Here is a 21,245-nt window from a genome sequence, read left to right on the forward strand (position 1 = left end):
ATTACAAATTTGTCAGCAAGAAAAGGAACTTGGTATGAGGAAACTTTTAAGGACAGAAAATGTAAATGAAATAAGAGCTTTAGATAAATTCTATTAAGGATAATAGTGGCATAGTGGTAAAGAATCTGCCTGCCAATGTAGGAGATGCAGGTTTCATTCCTGGCTTGGAAAGATCCCCTGGAGGAGGAAATGTCAACCCACTCCAGTATTCTTACCTGGAAAACCCCATGGACAGAGGAACTTGGTGGACTACAGTCCATGAGGTCACAGAGTTGGACACGACTGAGCATTCAATATTAAGAGAAAAAAATGACATTATATTCCTATATCATACCTATAAAAAATCAATGCCAGACATATCAAATGCTTAAATTTTCAGATTTAGGGCAAAACTTTTTAGAAAGTATCTGTGTTTGCCTTTGGGATAAGGAAGCATCTTTTGGATAACACACAGAAATGGTAACCATGAAAGAAAGATTAATAAGCTTAACTAGATTAAAATTAAGAACTTCTGGGACTTCCCTGATGGTCCAGTGGCTGACTCCATGCTCCCAGTGTAGAGGGCCCAGGTGCTATTCCTGATCGGGAAACTAGATCCCACATGCCACAGCTAAGAGTTTACATGCCACAGGTAAAAGATCCTGCATGCTTCAACTAAGACCCAGCACAGCCAAATAAATAAATAAAATATTTTTAAAAGGATAAAACAAAAATTATGAACTTTTGTCCATCAAAAGACACCCCCATGGCGGATTCAAGTCAATGTATGGCAAAACCAGTATAATGTTGTAAAGTAAAATAAATAATTTTTAAAAAGACACCCCCCAAAAATTCAAAAACTGGGTGAAGATGTTTGCAATAGTATAATCAACAAAGGCATTCAGTATATATAAAGAACTAATACAAACAAGAAAAAGACAATCTAGTAGAAAAAAAATTCAAAAATATTAGGAGGTATTTCATGAAAGAGGATGTGTAGATGACTATAGGTATATGAAATGTTGAACATAATTAGTAGTAAGAGAAGTACAAAATAAGACCACGACAGATTGTCATTTTGTATCATTAGATTGACAAAAAATAAGAAATTTAGGAATTTCCCTGGCTATCCAGAGATTAAGACTGTGCTTCCACTGCAGGGGGCACAGGTTCGATCCCCGGTCAGGGAACTAAGATTCCATATGCTGTGTGGTACAGCCAAAATAAATAAATTTAACAGAACCAAAATTTGGAGAGGATGTGGCTCAATGGAATTCTTGCACATTGCTGCTGAAACAGTTAATAGTTTAAATTAATATTTAATATTTAGTAAATATTAATGAATATTTATAGTATTAATAAACTAATTGAAGAGTTAATAAATACTACTTGAGAATAGTTTGGAATTATCCTATAGAGTGACTTCCCTGGTGGTTCAGACAGCAAAGCATCTGCCTACAATGCGGGAGACCCGGATTTGATCCCTGGGTTGGAAAGATCCTCTGGAGAAGGAAACGGCAACCCACTCCAGTATTCTTGCCTGGAAAAATCCCATGGACAGATGAGCATGGTAGGCTCCTACAGTCCATGGGGTCGCAAAGAGTCGGACACGACTGAAGACTTCTTCATCCTATAGAGTGGAACATTTGCATGTTTTATAATCCAGGGTTTCCCTTCTGGATATAATACCTTAGAAAACGTTTGCCTGTGTGTACAAGGAGATATGTAGAAAAAAAATTCATAGTGACTGTTTGTTATGACAAAAGCTGGAAATAATCCAGATGTCCAGCAATATGATGAGGAGTAAATAGAATTGTAGTATATCAACACCCTGGAACATTATTCGCAGTAGAAATGAGGAAAAAATGCTGTATGCAGCTGCATGGATGAATTTTAAAACCATAATGTTAAGTGGGAAAAAATGTAGCCCTAGAATACCACATTATGGTATTACTCCATTCATTTAAAGTTCAAAAACAAATCCAAATAGTGTACTATTTCGGCAAAAACACTTAAGTGATTTTAAAAAAAAAAAAACAAACCTCTATTTAAAAATTTAAGTATATGGTAAAACACAAAGATAAGTGTATGTGATAATGTCAGAGTAGATAGAAGAAAGCTATTGATAATCTAGTTCTCAGGTTTAGTGGTGGACTCAAAGCAGTCAATCTATTTTTTGCTGTGTGATATATACATGTGTATATTATTTTATATATATATCATATTAAAGTAATATATTTCTTTTTCAGAAATCTGCCTGAATATTCGAGATCCTCCAACTAATATAATTATCATCCCAGAAAAGCAGGTGAAACCAGAATGGAGATTGCCAAAATTAAATCACCGTTTTGTTACGAGGTAAAATAGATTCTTGTAAGATATCTCAAATATTTATTTTCACTGTTAGTCACTGAAACAAGGTATTATAATTTGCTCAAAATCTACCCCAAATTATGCTGTAGCAGTTAAATAGATAGGATTTTCTTTCATATTTGTAGAATGCTCTTTTGCTGTTTAAAAATAAAATATTTATTTAATAATTTTCCTTCTTTTAGATCAGAACTGGATAAGATGCCAAATAATTCTATCTGTGATGTTATTGGCATTTTGGTTTTTGTAGGAAGGGTCCAGCGGACAAAAAAGAAGGGTAAGCTTTTGATATTGAAAGTCATAAAATGTATTTCAGTGAATAATTCTGTGTTCATATGTGCATAATCCATTGTCTTCATTTATTCTAATGTTCTATCCATATAGATAGCCGTGAAGATTTTTGGTCATATCGCTGGATTCACATTGCTGACGGGACTTCAGAAAAACCATTTATAGTGGAGCTGTTTTCAACATCTCAGCCAGAAATCTTTGAACATATTTACCCAAGTACTCAGTTCAAATATTATTATCATTTTATAGTTGGAAATGGGAGCATTAACTGAAAAAAAACAGTAGAGTATACTAACTTACAGAATGCCATGATACTGAGCTAGCAAATTCAAGCAGTCTGATAGCACATAATACATTTTTTCTATATTAATATTATAAATGGTATTATAGATACTAGCTGTCTTCTGGTTTTCTATTCAGAATTAATTTGGGATTGAAACTAGTTTTTTTCAATTCTCACTTTTAGCATTTTAGACATAAAAGCTTAAAATTCAGTGAAACTAAAGCATAGACCATTTCCTTTGTATCCATTTGGAAATTGAATTAATAGACCCCATTTAAGACAATGAAGACTTTACTAATGTAGAATTAACTGGTAGAGGATTGGGAAACTATGTAATTAAATAATGACAGTGGTAAGTATGATGTCCTTTGAGTATGAAATTAATATTAGGTTAATGGTGTTAAACCACCTGGTCAATATTTTACTTACTTTGGTGTTGATTTTTCCCCTTATTATTCATATACATAGGTATTTTTTCCACTTCTTTTATTTATTTCAAGACATTTAAAGTATGTCCTACATTTAAAGTATGTCCTACTATGTATTTTATGTAACAACTTAGTCTACAAATCTATTTTGATGAGGAAAAATATATTTAATACTTTCTTATAACAACTTCAGTGAAATTTTTCCTTGTTTGAATTTGTAACATAAAGCTAGTTTAGATATGGTGAGCTATTTTCCAAATGACTATATGAATGAAATACTGATTGTTAAATGCTTGCCAAAATTGGGAAAATTCTCAATCTTGACCACATGTATTTTTTTTGATCAGCAACAACATAGAGATGGTAGAACATCGGGATACCAAGAGACCATATATGGGGCTGTTCTGCTACCCCTTATTCTCTATTGTGAAATAGTATTACCCACTATTCAGATATTACCTCATTAGAATCCATCTTATGCCTGTGAGATTAAATTTTATATATATATATAATAGCTCTAAGTAAATATTTAAATATTAATATACTGATCAATACCTCACTCTATATATATATATATATATATATATATATGAATAGAACTATTTCCCCAACTATGATTGAAGGGGAGAGCAGAAGGGGAGTTTTGACCAAAACCAAGGTTTGGGTTTCCAAGGTAAGTGGGGCTTTGACCTTTCATATAGCTTCTCTCAGGGCATAGATGGTTGATAGTGATGATTGCTCATGACAATTTAGATGGGTTTTATGGCCAGGTCCCTCTCTCTTTATAGCCACTGTAGCTGTTTTAATAGCTAACGGACACAGGTTTTGGCAAATGATTTTTCACAGAAATGTTGCCATGTAGTCACATTCTATTTCTTATGGAAACATGAAATATATCTTTTAAGAAAAGTTTATATGGAGCTTAGTGAGATTTACTCTAGTACAAGAGTTGACAACAATCACTGTTCATTTTCATCTTTTGATTAAGAGTGAAGGAAAAAATTGTGAAATAAATGGTGAATATTAAGGAACTTCAGGCCTATGAAGGAGAACATGACTAAGGATTTTCTGGAACAGTACCAGAATCCTTTGGTAGTAGAGCATCTGTTTTACTTTGTGTGTGTGTGTGCTCAGAATCACAGGCTTTGGCGATTCATGGTGCTGTGGAAGGCCCATGGTGTGTGTGTGCTGGGGCACCGCTGGCCCAGGGCCACCTTTTTTACTTTTCATTAAGGAAAGTGAAGAACTAAGGGGAAATTTTTTTCACTGCTTACTATATATTAGTTGCTCATAAATGTTAATTAATTTTGTACTTGCAGTTACCTTTTAAAGAAGTGATGTTTTTACAAATTTATGGGTGAGGAAATAAAGGTCAAGAGAGATTTTAAACAGCTAGAAGGTGTTTAGGTTCAAATGTCTTATTTTTAGCAATCATGAAATTAAAATGAGAGATTTCTTTAGTATTCTTATGTCAGCATCTTCAATCATGAATACTCACATCTTTGTACAGTTTTTGAAATAAGTGAAAAACAATATAAATCAAGAGAATTATTCTTAGTCATTTGAACGGATTTTATTTCTTTGCATTGCTCCAAATTAAAGAACTAGTAAATGAGAGATACAGGAAATAAATTTATAGATATTATCATGCTCTAGGGAAATATTTATTCTCAAATGAGAGCTTACTGTTGATAGGAAATTGCAAGTATTTATATTTTATTTCTTCATTTCCTAATTTGTAAGACAACTGTTTTGGCACATGGTAAGTTAAAATTTTAAAGATATTGTTGGATAAGTAAACTCTTCCTAAATAACCTGATAGTTAAAGAACAGTTGATAGCTTTTGAAAGTGGTTGAAATCTGAAGACACGATAATCTTATTTTCAAGGATTCTTTTTAGTCTATCTAGTTGGTGAGGAAAGCCAACAGAAAAGAATACGTGGTAGAAGCCCTGTCTTTGAGATTTAAAGTCTAATTGAGAGAAACACAATTAAAACACTTGCATAAACAAGTTCACATTAATAGTGTGTAGCCCTATCTGATGGAAAGAGAGAGTAATTTCGGGGATCAAGGTTAGATTGGGTTAATCAGTGAAAACATCATGGAGAAGCTCAGTTTTTTTTCTCTGTAGGAAATAATGGTTCACACTCTGTTGTGTGGCCAATTATAAGACTTTTGCTCTTCAACTGTCCAGCAAGCAGGGCCTTCAGTTATGTGCAGCTGCTATATTAATACTTCCTAAAGGAAAAGTGTTAGATCCTTGTTGCTCCAAGTGTGGTCAAAGGGCTAACAGCACTAGTATCACCTAAGATCTCACTAGCAAAGAATTTCAGGCCCCACACTAAAACTACTGAATCTGAATTTACATTTTAACAATTTTCCCAAGTCATTCCCGAGTTCAGTAAAACTTGAGAAGCACTCTGTTAGATCGTAATCTAGGTATTTCCCTTTGAAATGCAAAAATAATTTCATAAGTTTTCTTTTCCTGCAGTGACATATTTCATGTGTACACAGCTGAAAGTTGTCAAAAATGATGCTCAAGTACCTAAACTGCTTTACCTGACCACAACAAATGAGAGTCATATATTTATTACTGGTAAGCAATTTCTTTGTATATACTTAATTGGAAATCTAATATATTTTCTCTTCATTAAATTGAATTTTCTATTATAACATTCAACCACAGGATAGCCTTATTTTGATCTCCTTCACTATAAGATTGGTTTAACAAAGAATATGTGTGTGTGTGCACGCATGTGCACAGTAGTTGCTCAGTCGTGTCTGACTCTTTGCAACCCCGTGGACTGTATAGCCCATCAGGCTCCTCTGTCCATGGAATTCTCCAGGCATGAATACTGGAGTGGGTTGCCATTCCCTTCGCTAGGGGATCTTCCCAACCCAGGGATCGAACCTGGGTCTTCTGCATTGCAGGCAGATTCTTTACCATCTGAGCACCAGGAAGCCCCAACAAAGAATATACAGCCTATGAAATCTATTGCTTCAAGATGATTTACAGTTCAAGCAACGATTTTCTGACTTCTGAAGAATTTTATGTCCTTTGGTTAACTTTAATTCCTGCTTAATGTTAAGTTAGATAATCATAAATGGCTTCATAGATTGAAGACTGTTTGGCCCTGTATCATAATAAGGATTCAACTAACAGTAGTTTTAAAATATTAAAATGAAAATGTATGTTAAATTTTGGTCCCCAGACTTGCATTTTACTTACATAGCAAGCAAAGTCTCACTGCTTATCTACAAGTTTATTATTTTTTTCCATTCCCTCTGATAGTGTGGGCAAGAAAATCAGATGAGTGAGAGTACTGTGGAATGTTGTACTTACTAGAATACTACCATCTTGGTAATTAGGAAATTTGTCAAAGAAGAGTCCTAGGAAGGATGTAATACACATCTTTGTTTATACCTCATTTTATAAATATGAATAATATCAGATCTAATATATACCAATAATATCAGATGTAGATGACACTTAAGTACATTTCAAAAGCATGAATTTAAATGCTAAGCTATATTCACAGAAAATTTAGTTCATATGTGCTATCATACCTTCAGGTTAATACATAAAAATTGGTTAAGAAGATGCTAACCAGTTGGATAGTTAGAAAAGTCCAGGCTATCAGTTTTCTTTCTCTTCTGGCTTTTTTTGGTATCCTACAGACAGCTACAGTGTAGTCCACTGAAACTGTAATATGTTTGATTTCCTTCTAGATTTAGGATTTATTAACCATCTTTGATAATTTTTGTATGCATATTCAGTATAATTATGTGCTACATAGTGAATAAGTTGACTTCTTTTCTTGGTGACATAAGATTGATCTTATATTAAAATGTTTTTATACACAAAAAAGTCCAGGCAGTTTACTACAATGATTTGTTTTTTTTTTCCCCTTATTTTTTACCCTTCATGCAATGAGGTCATAAAGGCCAGCCGTATGCCAATGATGCCAAGGTAAAAAACTTTATTCAGTGGATTAAAGCGAAGAACGATTCTGGCGAAGTGAAGAATACTGTTATGGGTGGATATTACCCCTATCCACCAGTGCCAGAGACATTTTTGAAGTATAGTAGTTCTCTTAAAGGTACTGATGAAATTACTAGTCGTTTATGATTATATGCTATATGTATGGTATATGCTTGTCATTTAGTCATCTTTATTCTTTAGTTTGAGTAGGCCAAAATGTAGCAACACTCAGTGTTAATAATTTGATCTTTATCAAGATATAAAAACATATGTCATGTCCCATAAAGGTGGATATTTTGATTTTATTAGACTGTAAGAAAAAAGGAATATAGACTGACTAAATGGAGATAATATCTTGATTTAAGGTCTTTGAGATAAATTGGTAGATCCCAACTCCTATAACATTATTTAGATTAAACATATGAAAGGAAACATTGGACAATTTGATATCAAGATACAGAAAACTGTATTAGGCCACTTTTATGGAATGATACATAGATATCCCTTGGTATCCATAGAGGATTGGTTCAAGGAGCCCCATGGATACCTAAATCTACAGATGCTTAAATGCCTTACATAAGGGATATATAGTGATTACAGTTGGCTCTTTGTATCCGCAGGTTTGCAAAACTTATGGATGACTGTATATTGGATATAACACAGTTGAGGCTCCACCTTTAAATAAAAATGATAAAAAATTAGTGAGATTCAGAATAAGTACTGATGAGAGACATTAATTTATTTTAGTAGAATTAAAATATGATAGTTGAAAGGTTTAGCATCTATTCTTTTTGACAAGCTATGGGATAATTGCACAGCTTTGGAAAAAAAGAAACTTTGAAATACTGATCTATCATCAGCTAAATATTGGCATCCTTCTATACTTCATAATGCCAGCAATATGTAGTATCTGCTATATATAACATATAGAATATAGAATATATTAACATGTGCTTCTATGCAATGGCTAAGAAACACTTTATAGTTTGAAGTATGATATATAAATTACATTTAATATGTAAAATTTCTGTTTCAAATTAAGACAGCAGACTAGAAGACTGTATCACAATTTAACTGAAATATGTTTTGTTAGTTTTACTGACATTACATAAGGGGATGCCAAATATAAGCACAAAGTCTCACATATTTAAGTTATGTAGCAAGTTTATAATTTTCATGTTGTGAAATTACATTGCAAATCTAATTCTTATTTTTGTCATTTCAGTTCTTTAAAACTTAAAATTTCCTTGGAATTACTCTTTTGCAGTTGAATCACTCTTGACAGCTCTAAGTGAAGTAAAGGTGGAGATTGAAGACTTGCAGTATAGGGAACAAAAGCGCATTGCAATTCAGGGAATAATTACCGTTATAAAGTATGTCCCGCATAGCAGTGCAACTGAAAGTGCCTCAGCATCTGAAACACTACGGGTATGGTGCCCGAGGATTAATAGTATATCTCTGAAAGCACTGTGTTTGTAATCACAGTTGGTATTACATCTTGTATAATTCATTCAGAACTCACATGTATTAACTCTTAATGATGTAAACCTAAAAGGAAAAGCTTCATTTTTAGTTTGTTTTCTTTTTATGTCATTTATTTTGGAGCAATCTGGACTGAAAGTCACAGCCTCTGATATTTCCCTAGGCCCTCCAAACTTGGTATCTTGTTTTTGCTTTCTATGTAATATGAGCCTGTCATGATAGCCTTTATTTAGATTTCCAGGTGGTATTTATGATTACATTCATTTCTTACCTTTTGTCCAGGCCGAAAGTATAGGTACATTCCCACTGAAAGTTTTTAGCTCTATTGTCAGACTTGGCAGTTCTACCCAGATTTTATTAAGAGGTAGCAGTGACTCTGGGAGGATAAATGCTATAGAAGAGGCCACTTCTGGACTCTAGGCAAAATCAAGACAAGTTAATTTTTTTCATGAGTTTATGTTTTTAAAAGTTATTTCTAAGATTACTATTCTTATGGAAAGAAGCATCTAATCCAACTTTACAGTTATATAAGAAAGACTTTTGTTTTTCTGTTTGAAATATGTTACTAGCAGTTAGATTAAGATAAATCAACTTTATAAAAGCATTGTTATGATTACAGTTTTGTTACAACTCAAGTTATGAAAAATGAATACACTAAAAGTGTAGAGTCTTTTAAGAGAGAAATAATTTTTGTGAATTAGTTTAAAATGTTTTCTTCAAATTTTTGGTTTTAGAATGCTAACCGACCCTCAACATCTGAAGCAGCTAGAAAAGAAAGTCAAAGTCAGGAAAAAGATGGTAAACGTCATCACGATGATGGTTCTGGAAGTTCTCAGTGTTGTCGTTCTGCACATGCAAGTTCAAGCCCTGTCACGAAGAAAAAAATTATGCAAACCCCAAGTGGCAAACAGTAAGTCATTTGTATTAAGTATATACATAGCATATGCTTTTTCATTTGTTTCTATCCCACAGAATGAGCAGTGCTACTAGAAGTTGTATAGTTTTCTACGGCTGCCAAAGTCCAAAATCAAGGTATAGGCAGGGTGGGTTCCCTCTGAAGGCTATGAGGAAGACTCTGTTCCATGCATCTCCCTTAGCTTCTAGTGGTTTAGTGGCAATCTTTAGCATTCCTTGGCTTATGGAAGTTATCACTTGAATCTCTGCCTTGGTCTTCACATGGCGTTCTCCCTGTGGGTATATATGTGTCCAAGTTTTTCTTTAAGGACACCAACCATATTGGATTAGGGACCCGCTCTGGAGTACCAGTCTACTTTAGTATGAACTCATTTTAACTGATCCCTACTTCCAAATAAGGTCATATTCTTATGGTCCTTGAACATGTAATTGGTTACATATTGGTAGTCAAGGTGGTGTTTGGCAGGAACATAATTCAGTCCTTAACAGCCTGCCCTCTAAAAACTCATGTCCTTCTCACATATAACATACATTCACTCTATCAGAACATCCCCCAAAGTCTTAATCTATACCAGTATTAACTGTCATTCCTAAATATCATATAAATCTCATATGGATAAGATGCAGGGTGTTTCATCCTGGAACAAAATTCTTTTCCATCTGTGAGCCTATGAAACTAGACATATTACCTGCCAAAATACAATGGTGGGACAGACATAGGATAAGTATTCCCATTTCAAGAGGGAGAAATTGGGAAGAAAAAGGAGGTTATGGGTCACAGGCAAATTTGAAACCTAGCAAGGCAAATACCATTTGGCCTTAAGGCCCCAGAATTATCCTCTCTGGCAGAGTACTGTGTCCTTTGGGCCCACTGAGATGGCAGCCCCACCCCCATGGCACTGAGTGGTGGTACTGCACTCTGGAACTGAGAAAGTGGCCCTGGCTTCTGGAATTCAGGAGGTGTCCCTGCCTCCTAGAATGGAGGAAATGGCATCACTCCTCAGGGTCATTTTTCCCTTTTCTTGAAGAATAGTACTTGATCACAGCTAGATATCTCTGTCAGCTCATTTCCTGACTGTGGAATCCCAAAAGTCCAATGGCATTGCATTCCTGCATTTCTTCCCACCTATGTCCCTTTCAGTTGAAGCTAATAGCACGCCTACTGAGTTGGTTGACTGGATCCACAAGTTGTAATCTCTTGGGCAAATGGTTATCTAGCAATGCTCTTAGTGTGCTTCCCAAAGCAAGCTTTCATATGTTTTCCAATATTGAGAGGCTGATAATTTTTCAAGTATTGATGTTTCTTTTTTTGTTTTTATTTCATTTTTTTTGGCCATGCTGCACAGCTTGTGGGATCTTAGTTCCCCACCCAGGGATTGAACCCAGGCCCTTGGCAGTGAAAGTGTGGAGTCCTAACCACTGGACCTCCAGGGAATTCCTTGATTCTTTTTTTCTTAACAATTCCTTTTCAACTCTTCTCCCTTCTTGTATTTTACTATAAGCATCAAGAAGAAACCAGACTGTGTCTTCATCACTTTGCTTAGAAATCTCTTCATCTAAATATACAAGTTCATCTTATACATGTTTCACTTTGCATCCAACAGAATACAGTTTGGCCACGTACTCTGCCACTTTGTATTAAGGATTATCTTTCACTCAGTTTCCAATAATATTTCTGTCTGAAACCTTACCAGAAGCAAAATTTACATTAACATTTCTAGTTCTGTTCATGACACTGAATGTATTCTCTTAAACAGCAGAAACTTTCTCTACCACTCCTTTTCTTTCAGAGCTCTCAAGAGATTCTCCTTCAAAATCCATATTTCTACCAACATTCTCTTGAGGGCTATCTAGGCTTTTTATGTTATGCATCTCAAAAACCTTCCCAACCCAGGGAATGAACTCATATCTCTTGGCATCTCCTGCATTGCAGGTGGATTCTTTACTGCTGAGCCACCGGGAAAGCCCCCTTCACTTAATACCCAATTCCAAAGCCACTTCTATGTTTTTATGTATTTGTTATAGCAGCACACCACTTAGTGATACCAAAATCTGTATTAATTTTCTAGGGCTGCTATAACAAAGTACCACAAACAGACTTACACAACAGAAATTTATTGTTTCACAGCTTTGTAAGTCCAAAATCAAGGTATCAGTAGAATGGATTCCTTTTGAGGCCTGTGAGAAAGTCTGCCCCACGCCTTACCCCTAGCATCTGGTGATTTGCTAGCCATCTCTGGCTTTCCTTGGCTTGTATAAATATCACTCCAATCTCTGTGTCCAAATTTCCCCATGTGATAAGGGCATCAGTCATTGGATTAGGGGCCCACCCTACTCTAATATGACCACATCTTAACTAAATTACATCTTCATTGACCCTATATCTAAGTAAGGTCAAATTCCAAAGTAATGGGGGTTAGGACTTCAGTGTGAATATTGAGGGGGCACAGTTCAACCCATAACATAAGCTCTTATCTGCCATGTTCAGCATGGACTAATTGAATGTAAGTTTAAAGTAGGGAATTACAAAAAGAAAATAACCATTTTTGTCTTTTTTTAATTCTACATATAAGGGAGATCATACAGTATTTGTCTTTCCTAGTCTGACTTATTTCACTTAGTATGATAATCTCCGGGTCCATCCATGTTGTTACAAATGATAAGATTTCATCTTTTTATGGCTGAGTAGTATTCCACTGTATATACAACATCTTTATCCATCTGTGATGAGCACTTAGATTATTTCCATTATCTTGGCTGTTACCAATATTGCTGTTGTGAACATAGGGGTGCATGTATCTTTTCTATTTTTTAAATTTTTTGACCATGCCATGAAGCTTGCAGGATCTTAGTTCCACAAACAGGTATCAAACCCATGCCCCCTGCAGTGGAAGCACAGAGTCTTAACCACTGGACCGCCAAGGAAGTCCCAGCTGTCTTTTTGATAACAGACATTCTGACAGGTGTGAAGGTTTGAGATGATAATCTCATTGTGGTGTTCATTTGCATTTCCTTGATAATTAGTAATGTTGAACATCTTTTCCTGTCGCTGTTGGCTATCTGTATGACTTCTTTGGAAAAAAGTCTATTCAGGTCCTCTGCTTATTTTTTATTTAGATTGTTTATTTTTTTGAAGCTGAGTTGTATGAGTTTTTTATATATTATGTATCTTAACCCCTGATGGGATATGTGATTTGCAAATACCTTCTCTCATTTGGTAAGTTGTCTTTTCATTTTGTTGCTGGTTTTCTTTGCCATGCAAAAACTTTTTAGTTTAATGTAGTCCCATTTGTGTTTATTTTTGGTTTTGTTTCCCTTGCCTGAGGAGACCTATCTATACAGATAATTCTAAAACCAAAGTCAAAGATCATACTGCCTATGTTTTCTTCTATGAGTTTTATGGTCTCAAGACCTACATTCAACTCTTGTCTTTATTTTGAGTTAATTTTTTGTGTGGTGGAAGATAGTGGTCCAGTTTCATTTTTTTACATGTGACTGTCCAGTTTTCCCAATACCATTTATTGAAGAGACTTCTTCCACCATTGTATGTTCTTTGTTCCCTTGTTATAAATAAATTGTTCATATATGTATGAGTTTATTTCTGAGATCTCAGTTCTGTTTCATTGATTGATGTGTCAGGTTTTCTGCCAGTATCATATTGTTTTGATTATTATAGCTGTGTATATAGTGTGAAATCAGGAAGTATGATACCTCCAGTTTTGTTCTCATGATTGCTTTGGTTATTTGGGGTCTACTGTGGTTCCAAATAAATTTTTGAATTTTTTGTTCTATTTCTGGGAAAAATGTCTTTGGGATTTTGATAGGAATTATAGTGAATCTGTAGATTGCTTTAGGTGATATGGACATTTTAAATTAGGAAGCATTCCCTTCAATTTTTTGGAAGAATTTTAAAAGATAGGTATTAAATCATCTTTGAATGTTTGGTAGAATTCACTTATGAAGCTGTCTGGTCCTGGAGTTTTGGTTTGGGGGTGGTTTTTTATTGTTTGATCATTTTACTATACTAGTGATCAGTCTATTCAGATTTTCTGTTTCTTCATGATTCAGTCTTAGAAGCTTGTATGATTCTAAAATCTGTCTATTTCTTCTAACTTGTCCAATTTTAGGCTTCAAGTCTATTTTGTCTGATATGAGTATGGCTACACCTGCTTTCTTTTGTCTACCCTTTGCTTGAAGCATCATCTTGCATGCCTTCATTTTGACCTTATGTTTCTCTTTATAGAGTTGAGATGAGTCTCCTGGAGGCAACATATAATTGTGTCTTGCTTTTTAATCCATCCAGCCACTGTATCTTTTGATTGGTGAATTCAATCTATTTACATTTAGGGTGGTTACTGATAGATGAGGATTTAGTTACTGCCATCTTATCATCTGTTTTCAAATGGTTGCTCTCCTGTTGTTGTTCAGTCGCTCAGTCCTGTCTGACTCTTTGTGGCCCAATGGACTGCAGCACGCCAAGATTCCGTGTCCTTCACTACCTCCTGGAATTTGCTCAAACTCATGTCCATTGCTGCTGCTGCTGCTAAGTTGCTTCAGTTGTGTCTGACTCTGTGCAACCCCTCAGACAGCAGCCCACCAAGCTCTCCTATTCCTGGGATTCTCCAGGCAAGAGTAGTGGAGTGGGTTGTCATTTCCTTCTCCAATGCATGCACGCATGCTAAGTTGCTTCAGTCATGTCCGACTCTATGTGACCTTATGGACAGCAGCCCACCAGGCTCCTCTGTCCACAGGATTCTCCAGGCAAGAATACTGGAGTGGGTTGCCAGTTCCTTCTGTCCATGTCCATTGAGTGCCATCCAACCATCTCACCCTCTGTCACCCCGTTCTCCTCCTGCCCTCAATCTTTCCCGGCATCAGGGTCTTTTCAAATGAGTCAGCTCTTCGCATCAGGTGACCAAAGTATTGGAAGTTCAGCTTCAGCGTCAGTCCTTCCAATGAATATTCAGGGTTGATTTCCTTTAGGAGTGATTGATTTGATCTCCAAGGGACTCTCAAGAGTCTTCTCCAGCACCTAAGCTCGAAAGCATCAATTCTTTGGCACCTAGCCTTCTTTATAGTCCAACTCTCACATCCATACATGACTACTGGAAAACCGTACATAGCTTTGACTAGATGGATCTTTGTTGGCAAAGTGATGTCTCTGCTTTTTAATATGCTGTCTAGGTTTGTCGTAGCTTTTCTTCCAAGGAGCAAGCATCTTTTAATTTCATGGCTACAGTGACCATCTGCAGTGATGTTGGAGCCCAAGAAGATAGTCTGTCACTGTTTCCATTTTTCCCAAATCTATTTGCCACGAAGTGATGGGACCAGATGCCATGATCTTAGTTTTTTGCATGTTGAGTTTTAAGCCATCTTTTCCACTCTCCTCTTTCACTTTCATCAAGTATCTTTAGTTCTTCTTCACTTTCTGCCATAAGGGTGGTGTCATCTGCATATCTGAGTTTATTGATATTTCTTCCAGCTATCTTGATTCCAGCTTGAGCTTCATCCAGCTCCTCTTTTTACATGATGTACTCTGTATATAAGCTAAATAAGCAGGGTGACAATATATAGCCTTGACGTACTCCTTTCCCAATTTTGAACCAGTCCTTTGTTCCACGTCCAGTTCTAACTGGTTGCTCTGTATCTCCATTATTTCTTTTTCATTCTTTTTGGATCTACCATTTGATTTCATGGTTTTCTCTGATGTTTTTCTCAGTTTCTTCCTCTTGTTTTTGGCTTTGGTGGGTCTTCATTGCTGAACTTGGGCTTTCCCTAGTTCGGCTAGTGGTGGCCACTCTTTGTTGTGATGTGTGGGCTCTCATTTTGGCGGTCTCTCATGTTGCAAGGCACAGACGATAGGTGTGCTGGCTTCAGTAGTTGCAGCGTATGGGCTCAGTAGCTTTGGCTCACAGGCTCTTGAGTGCAGCCTCAGTAGTTGCTGGGCATAAGCTCAGTTGCTCCATGGCATGTGAGATCCTCCTGCCCCAGGGATTGAACCAGTGTCCACTGCATTGCAGGACAGATTCTTAACCACCAGACCACCAGGGAAGCCCTCCTGCTTTTTTTTTTTTTCTTTTCTTTGGTGTTTCTGCTTGTTGTTAAGTTGCTAAGTCCTGTCTGACTCTTGGCATCCCCACCAACTGTAGCCCACCAGGCTCCTCTGTCCATGGGATTTACCATACAAGAATACTGGAGTGGGTTGCCATTTCCTTCTCCAGAGGATCTTCTCAACCCAGGGATCAAACTCACGTCTCCTTCTTGGCAGACAAATTCTTTGCCACTGAGCCACTAGAAAAATTTCTGCTTTAGATTTATGTTTTATGGTTACCATAAGGTTTGTATACAACATCGCACAGATGAAATAGTCCTTTTTCTGCTGATAACATCTTATCTTCATTTGCCTATATAGCTTATGTCCTTTTCCCCATTCCTGTTCATGTTTTTGTTTCTCAAATTATCTTTCTTTATGTTGTGAATTTGTTACCAAATTGAAGTAGATATGGTTATGTTTTCCTCTTTAACCTTTATGCTATAATAAAATGTTAAAAGCCTATTTTGATGTAGTTACAGTTTCATGATTCTGTCTGTTTATTACCTTACTCAAACTTTCATGTACTTTTTTGCCTTATTGTTTCTGGTAGAAGAACTCTTCTCAGCATTTTTTGTAAGGCACAGCTTTTGTTTGTCTGAGAAACTATTTCCCATTCATATCTGAATGATAACTTTGCTGGATAGAGTATTCTTGGGTGACAGTTTTTAATCTTTCAGTATTTTGAGAATGTCATTCCACTCCCTCCTGACCTGTAGAGTTTCTGCTAAGAAATCTGTTGATAGCCTAATGTAGGTTCCTTTGTAGGTTACCATCCTTTTCCCCCTGCCTTTGAAATTCTTTCTGTGTCACTGACTTATGAAGACAACTTTGGTACAATGCATCTTGCAGAAGATCTTTTTGCATTGAGGCAACAGTTGTTCTCCTAGCTTCATGGACTTGTATGTACAGTTCCTTCCCCAGACTTGGGAAATTCTCACCTATTATTTCTTTCTTCTCCTTGCTCCTGCCTCCCTCTCTTTTCCTTTTGGGATACCCATTACCCTAATACTGCCTTTCTTAAAAGAGTCAGCTAGCTTTCTTTACATTTACTCATTTTAAAAAATATTTCAATTCTCTTTTCTCTTCTCCTTGTATCATCTCTCTATTTCTATCTTCAAGCTTGCTAATTCTCTCTTCCATATGGTCTGCTCTATTTCCAGTGTTTGGTAATGCATTCTTCAACTCATTTATTAAGTTCTCCAGCTCCAGGATTTCTGATTGGTTCATTTTACTTTCAGTGTCTTTGGTAAAGTATTCCTTGTGTTTATTAATTTTATACCTGAACTCATTGGTATCCTGATTTATCTTGTAGCTCATTGAATTTTATGATAGCTATTTTGAATTCTCTTATCAGTTAGATCACAATATTCTGTGATTTTTAAGTTTGGTTTCTGGAGAATTGTCATTTTCTTTTTGTGGTGCAATGTTACTGTGGTTTTGCATGGTGCTTAATGAGGTGTTACTCTGCTGGCCCATTTCAAGTGGCAAACTTTACCTTTCTTCTTGTTTGTTGTTGTTTTAGTCGCTAAGTTGTGTCCGGCTCTTTTGAGACCCTTTGGACTGTAGCCCACCAGGTTCCTCTGTCCATGGGATTTCCCAGGCAAGAATACTGGAATAGGTTGCCGTTTCCTTCTGCAGGGAATCTTCCTGACCCAGGGAAGATACAAACCTGTATCCCCTGCATTGCACGCAGATTCTTTACCACTGAGTGACTAGGGAAGCCCCTTTAATTTCTAGGTAAAACTTTTTGTCTCTAATAATTCAACAGATTAGGCCTTTCTTTTATCTTCCAGCAGGTGGTGCTATAGCACAAGTTTTTGGTTTCTCTTACCTGCACTGCCTCTGGTTTATTTGACAGTCAACACTTTCCACTCTTAACCACCTCCATCAGAGGTATCTCCCAGTGCCTTCGTTGTTACTGCTTACGCCTCCAGGGTCGTTGGTGCTATGCTGCTGGTGGTGTGGCTGGTGTCACTGCCTGGGGCACCAGGATGCTGGGCAGTTCTGCCATGTCTAGGATTTCCTGAGTTGCAGACTTTCCCACTGCAGTTTCGGGGGTAACCCAGGTGACACAGGAACCTCGGCCATGTTCAGTGTTGTCAGATTTGAGGACTCTGCGGCAGTAAGTGAGAGGAGGGGTCAGAATCATGGGTGCCTCCACGGCTAGACAGGCAGGGTCCCAGACCCTACTACCACTGCCATCCAGTTAATCTGTGGCTGTGGGCACTGCTGTAGCCAGGAGGCCAGAGTTGTATCCCCTGCTTACCTTGTTGCCACCGAGTTCTCTGGGACTGCAAGTTCAGCTGCCATGACTTGGGGGACCAGGATTACAGGCACCAACTCCACTGTTCCCCAAATTCCACATACTCTGTAAGTTCTAGTCCACCCACCTTTAGATATACAGCTATGTTGAAATCTCCAATGCTCTGGTATGTTGGACAGAAGCACTTTTGTTGAGTTGTGGATGTTTTACTGGCTGTAGATAGGAGAGAGACAAAGAGAGCGTCTTCCTTTGCCTTGATGCTGATATCACTCTGTTCAATTTTAATGAAACTAATGATACAGTCCCCAATTTATGTTTCAGTTTACTATTTTTAAACTTTATGATGGTGTGAAAGCAATAGAAATTCAGTAGAAAACATACTTTAAATTCTGAATTTTGATCTTTTATTGGGCTAGTGGTATGCAGTACTATACTCTCTTGTGATGCAAGGCAGTGGCAGTGAGCCACACCTCCCAATCAGTTATGCAGTCAAAAGGATAAACAACTGATACACTATAATCATTCTGTACCCAGAAAGCCATTCTGATTTTCACTTTTAGCGTGGTATTCAATAAATCACATGAGATATACTTTATTATAAATTTGGTTTTGTGTTAGGTGATTTTGCCAAACTGTAGGGTATTGTAAGTGTTCTGAGCATGTTTAAGGTGGGTTAGGCTAAGCTATGATGTTAGATAGGTTAAGTGTATTACATTCATTTTCAAGTTACTATATTTTCAACTTACAGTGGATTTATCAGGACTTAACCCCATCATAAGTTGATGGAGATCTGTATTTTGGGCTTATATCAATTTTCATACTATGTGTTTAATCAAATAATTTTCATTATTCAAATTCCCCTCTTTTAATTTGATACATGTTCTTTAGTAGTTACTCTATAAATTACAACCTGAACACTTGATTATTGTAGATAAATATAAATTATTTACAGCTTCCCTAGTGGCTTAGTGGTAAAAAAAAAATCTGACAGTGCAGGAGACACGGGTTTGATCCCTGGTCCGGGAAGATCCCACATGTCATGGAGCAACTAAGCCTGTACCACAACAATTAAGCCTGTGCTCTAGAGCCCACGAGCCACAACTACTGAAGCCCATGTGCCCTAGACCCTGTGCTCTGTAACTAGAGAAGCCACCACAATGAGAAGCCCATGCTCCACAACTAGAGAGTAGTCCCCACTTGCCGCCACTAGAGAAAAGCCCCCACAGCAATGAAGACCCAGCACAGCAAAAGATGAATAAAATAAGTAAATAAATAAATGCAGATTATTTTACCATTTCCTGATAATGCTAGATCTTTAGGATAATTCCATTTATCTCCATTTTCATTATTTTTGTTTTATATTTTAATTCTACATATATTTTAAATTCTAAGAGACATTTTTAATATTGTTTTTCTTACATGGTTAGCATTTTTTTTTCATTTATTTTTACTAGTTGGAGGCTAATTACTTTACAATATTGTAGTGGTTTTTGTCATACATTGACATGAATCAGCCATGGATTTACATGTGTTCCCCATCCCGATCTCCCCTCCCACCTCCCTCTCCATCCCATCCCTCTGGGTCTTCCCAGTGCACCAGCCCTGAGCACTTGTCTCATGCATCCAACCTGGGCTGGTGATCTGTTTCACCCTTGATAGTTTACTTGTTTCATTCTGTTCTCACAGAACATCCCACCCTGGCCTTCTCCCACAGAGTCCAAAAGTCTGTTCTGTACATCTGTGTCTCTTTTTCTGTTTTGCATGTAGGATTATCGTTACCATCTTTTTAAATTCCATGTATATGTGTTAGTATACTGTATTGGTGTTTATCTTTCTGGCTTACTTCACTCTGTATAATGGGCTCCAGTTTCATCCATCTCATTAGAACTGATTCAAATGAATTTTTTTAATGGCTGAGTAATATTCCATGGTGTATATGTACCACAGCTTCCTTATCCATTCATCTGCTGATGGGCATCTAGGTTGCTCCATGTCCTGGCTATTATAAACAGTGCTGCGATGAACATTGGGGTGCACGTGTCTCTTTCAATCATGGTTTCCTCAGTGTGATGCCCAGGAGTGGGATTGCTGGGTCATATGGCAGTTCTATTTCCAGTTTTTTAGAAATCTTCCACACTGTTTTTCCATAGCGGCTGTACTAGTTTGCATTCTCACCAGGCCAGTATAAAGAGGTTCCCCCTTTTCTCCACACCCTCTCCAGCAATTTATTGCTTGTAGACTTTTGGATGCAGCTCATTCTGACTGGCGTGTAATGGTACTATTTGAGTTTGATTTGCATTTCTCTGATAAGAAGTGATGTTGGCGTCTTTTCATGTGTTTGTTAGCCATCTTTATGGTCTTCTTTGGCAGAATATCTTTTTAGATCTTTGGCCATTTTTTGGAAATTGGGTCCATTATTTTCTGGAATTGAGCTTCAGGAGTTGCTTGTATATTTTTGAGATTAATCCTTTGTCTGTTTCTTCATTTGCTATTATTTTCTCCCATTCTGAAGGCTGTCTTTTCACCTTGCTTATAGTTTCCTTTGTTGTGCAAAAGCTTTTAAGTTTAATTAGGCCCCATTTGTTTATTTTTGCTTTTATTTCCAGTATTCTGGGAGGTGGGTCATAGAGGATCCTACTGTGATTTATGTCGGAAAGTGTTTTGCCTATGTTCTCCTCTAGGAGTTTTATAGTTTCTGGTCTTACATTTAGATCTTTAATCCATTTTCAGTTTATTTTTGTGTATGGTGTTAGAAAGTGTTCTAGTTTCATTCTTTTACAAGTGGTTGACCAATTTTCCCAGCACCACTTGTTAAAGAGGTTGTCTTTTTTCCATTGTATATTCTTGCCTCCTTTGTCGAAGATAAGGTGTCCGTAGGTACGTGGATTTATCTCTGGGCTTTCTATTTTGTTCCATTGATCTATATTTCTGTCTTTGTGCCAGTACCATACTGTCTTGATGACTGTGGCTTTGTAGTAGAGCCTGAAGTCAGGCAGGTTGATTCCTGCAATTCCATTCTTCTTTCTCAAGATTACTTTGGCTATTCAAGGTTTTTTGTATTTCCATACAAACTGTGAAATTATTTGTTCTAGTTCTGTGAAAAATACCGTTGGTAGCTTGATAGGGATTGCACTGAATCTATAGATTGCTTTGGGTGG

At 36.7% G+C, this 21,245-nt stretch overlaps 1 protein-coding gene across 2 annotated transcripts in view; it reads left to right on the forward strand.

The window, feature by feature from the left end:
- RADX (RPA1 related single stranded DNA binding protein, X-linked) overlaps positions 1 to 21,245 on the forward strand; it is a 75,944-nt gene that overhangs the window by 20,977 nt on the left and 33,722 nt on the right. For both annotated transcript variants that reach the window (XM_043459082.1, XM_043459084.1), the window contains exons 4-10: positions 2,229 to 2,337; positions 2,535 to 2,626; positions 2,734 to 2,856; positions 5,843 to 5,947; positions 7,287 to 7,451; positions 8,601 to 8,761; positions 9,550 to 9,725. In XM_043459082.1, the coding sequence (XP_043315017.1) occupies positions 2,229 to 2,337; positions 2,535 to 2,626; positions 2,734 to 2,856; positions 5,843 to 5,947; positions 7,287 to 7,451; positions 8,601 to 8,761; positions 9,550 to 9,725 (931 nt within the window). The remainder of the gene's footprint in view (positions 1 to 2,228; positions 2,338 to 2,534; positions 2,627 to 2,733; positions 2,857 to 5,842; positions 5,948 to 7,286; positions 7,452 to 8,600; positions 8,762 to 9,549; positions 9,726 to 21,245) is intronic.

The sequence above is a fragment of the Cervus canadensis genome, chromosome X, assembly GCF_019320065.1.
Source record: "Cervus canadensis isolate Bull #8, Minnesota chromosome X, ASM1932006v1, whole genome shotgun sequence".
Taxonomy (NCBI): Eukaryota; Metazoa; Chordata; class Mammalia; order Artiodactyla; family Cervidae; genus Cervus; species Cervus canadensis.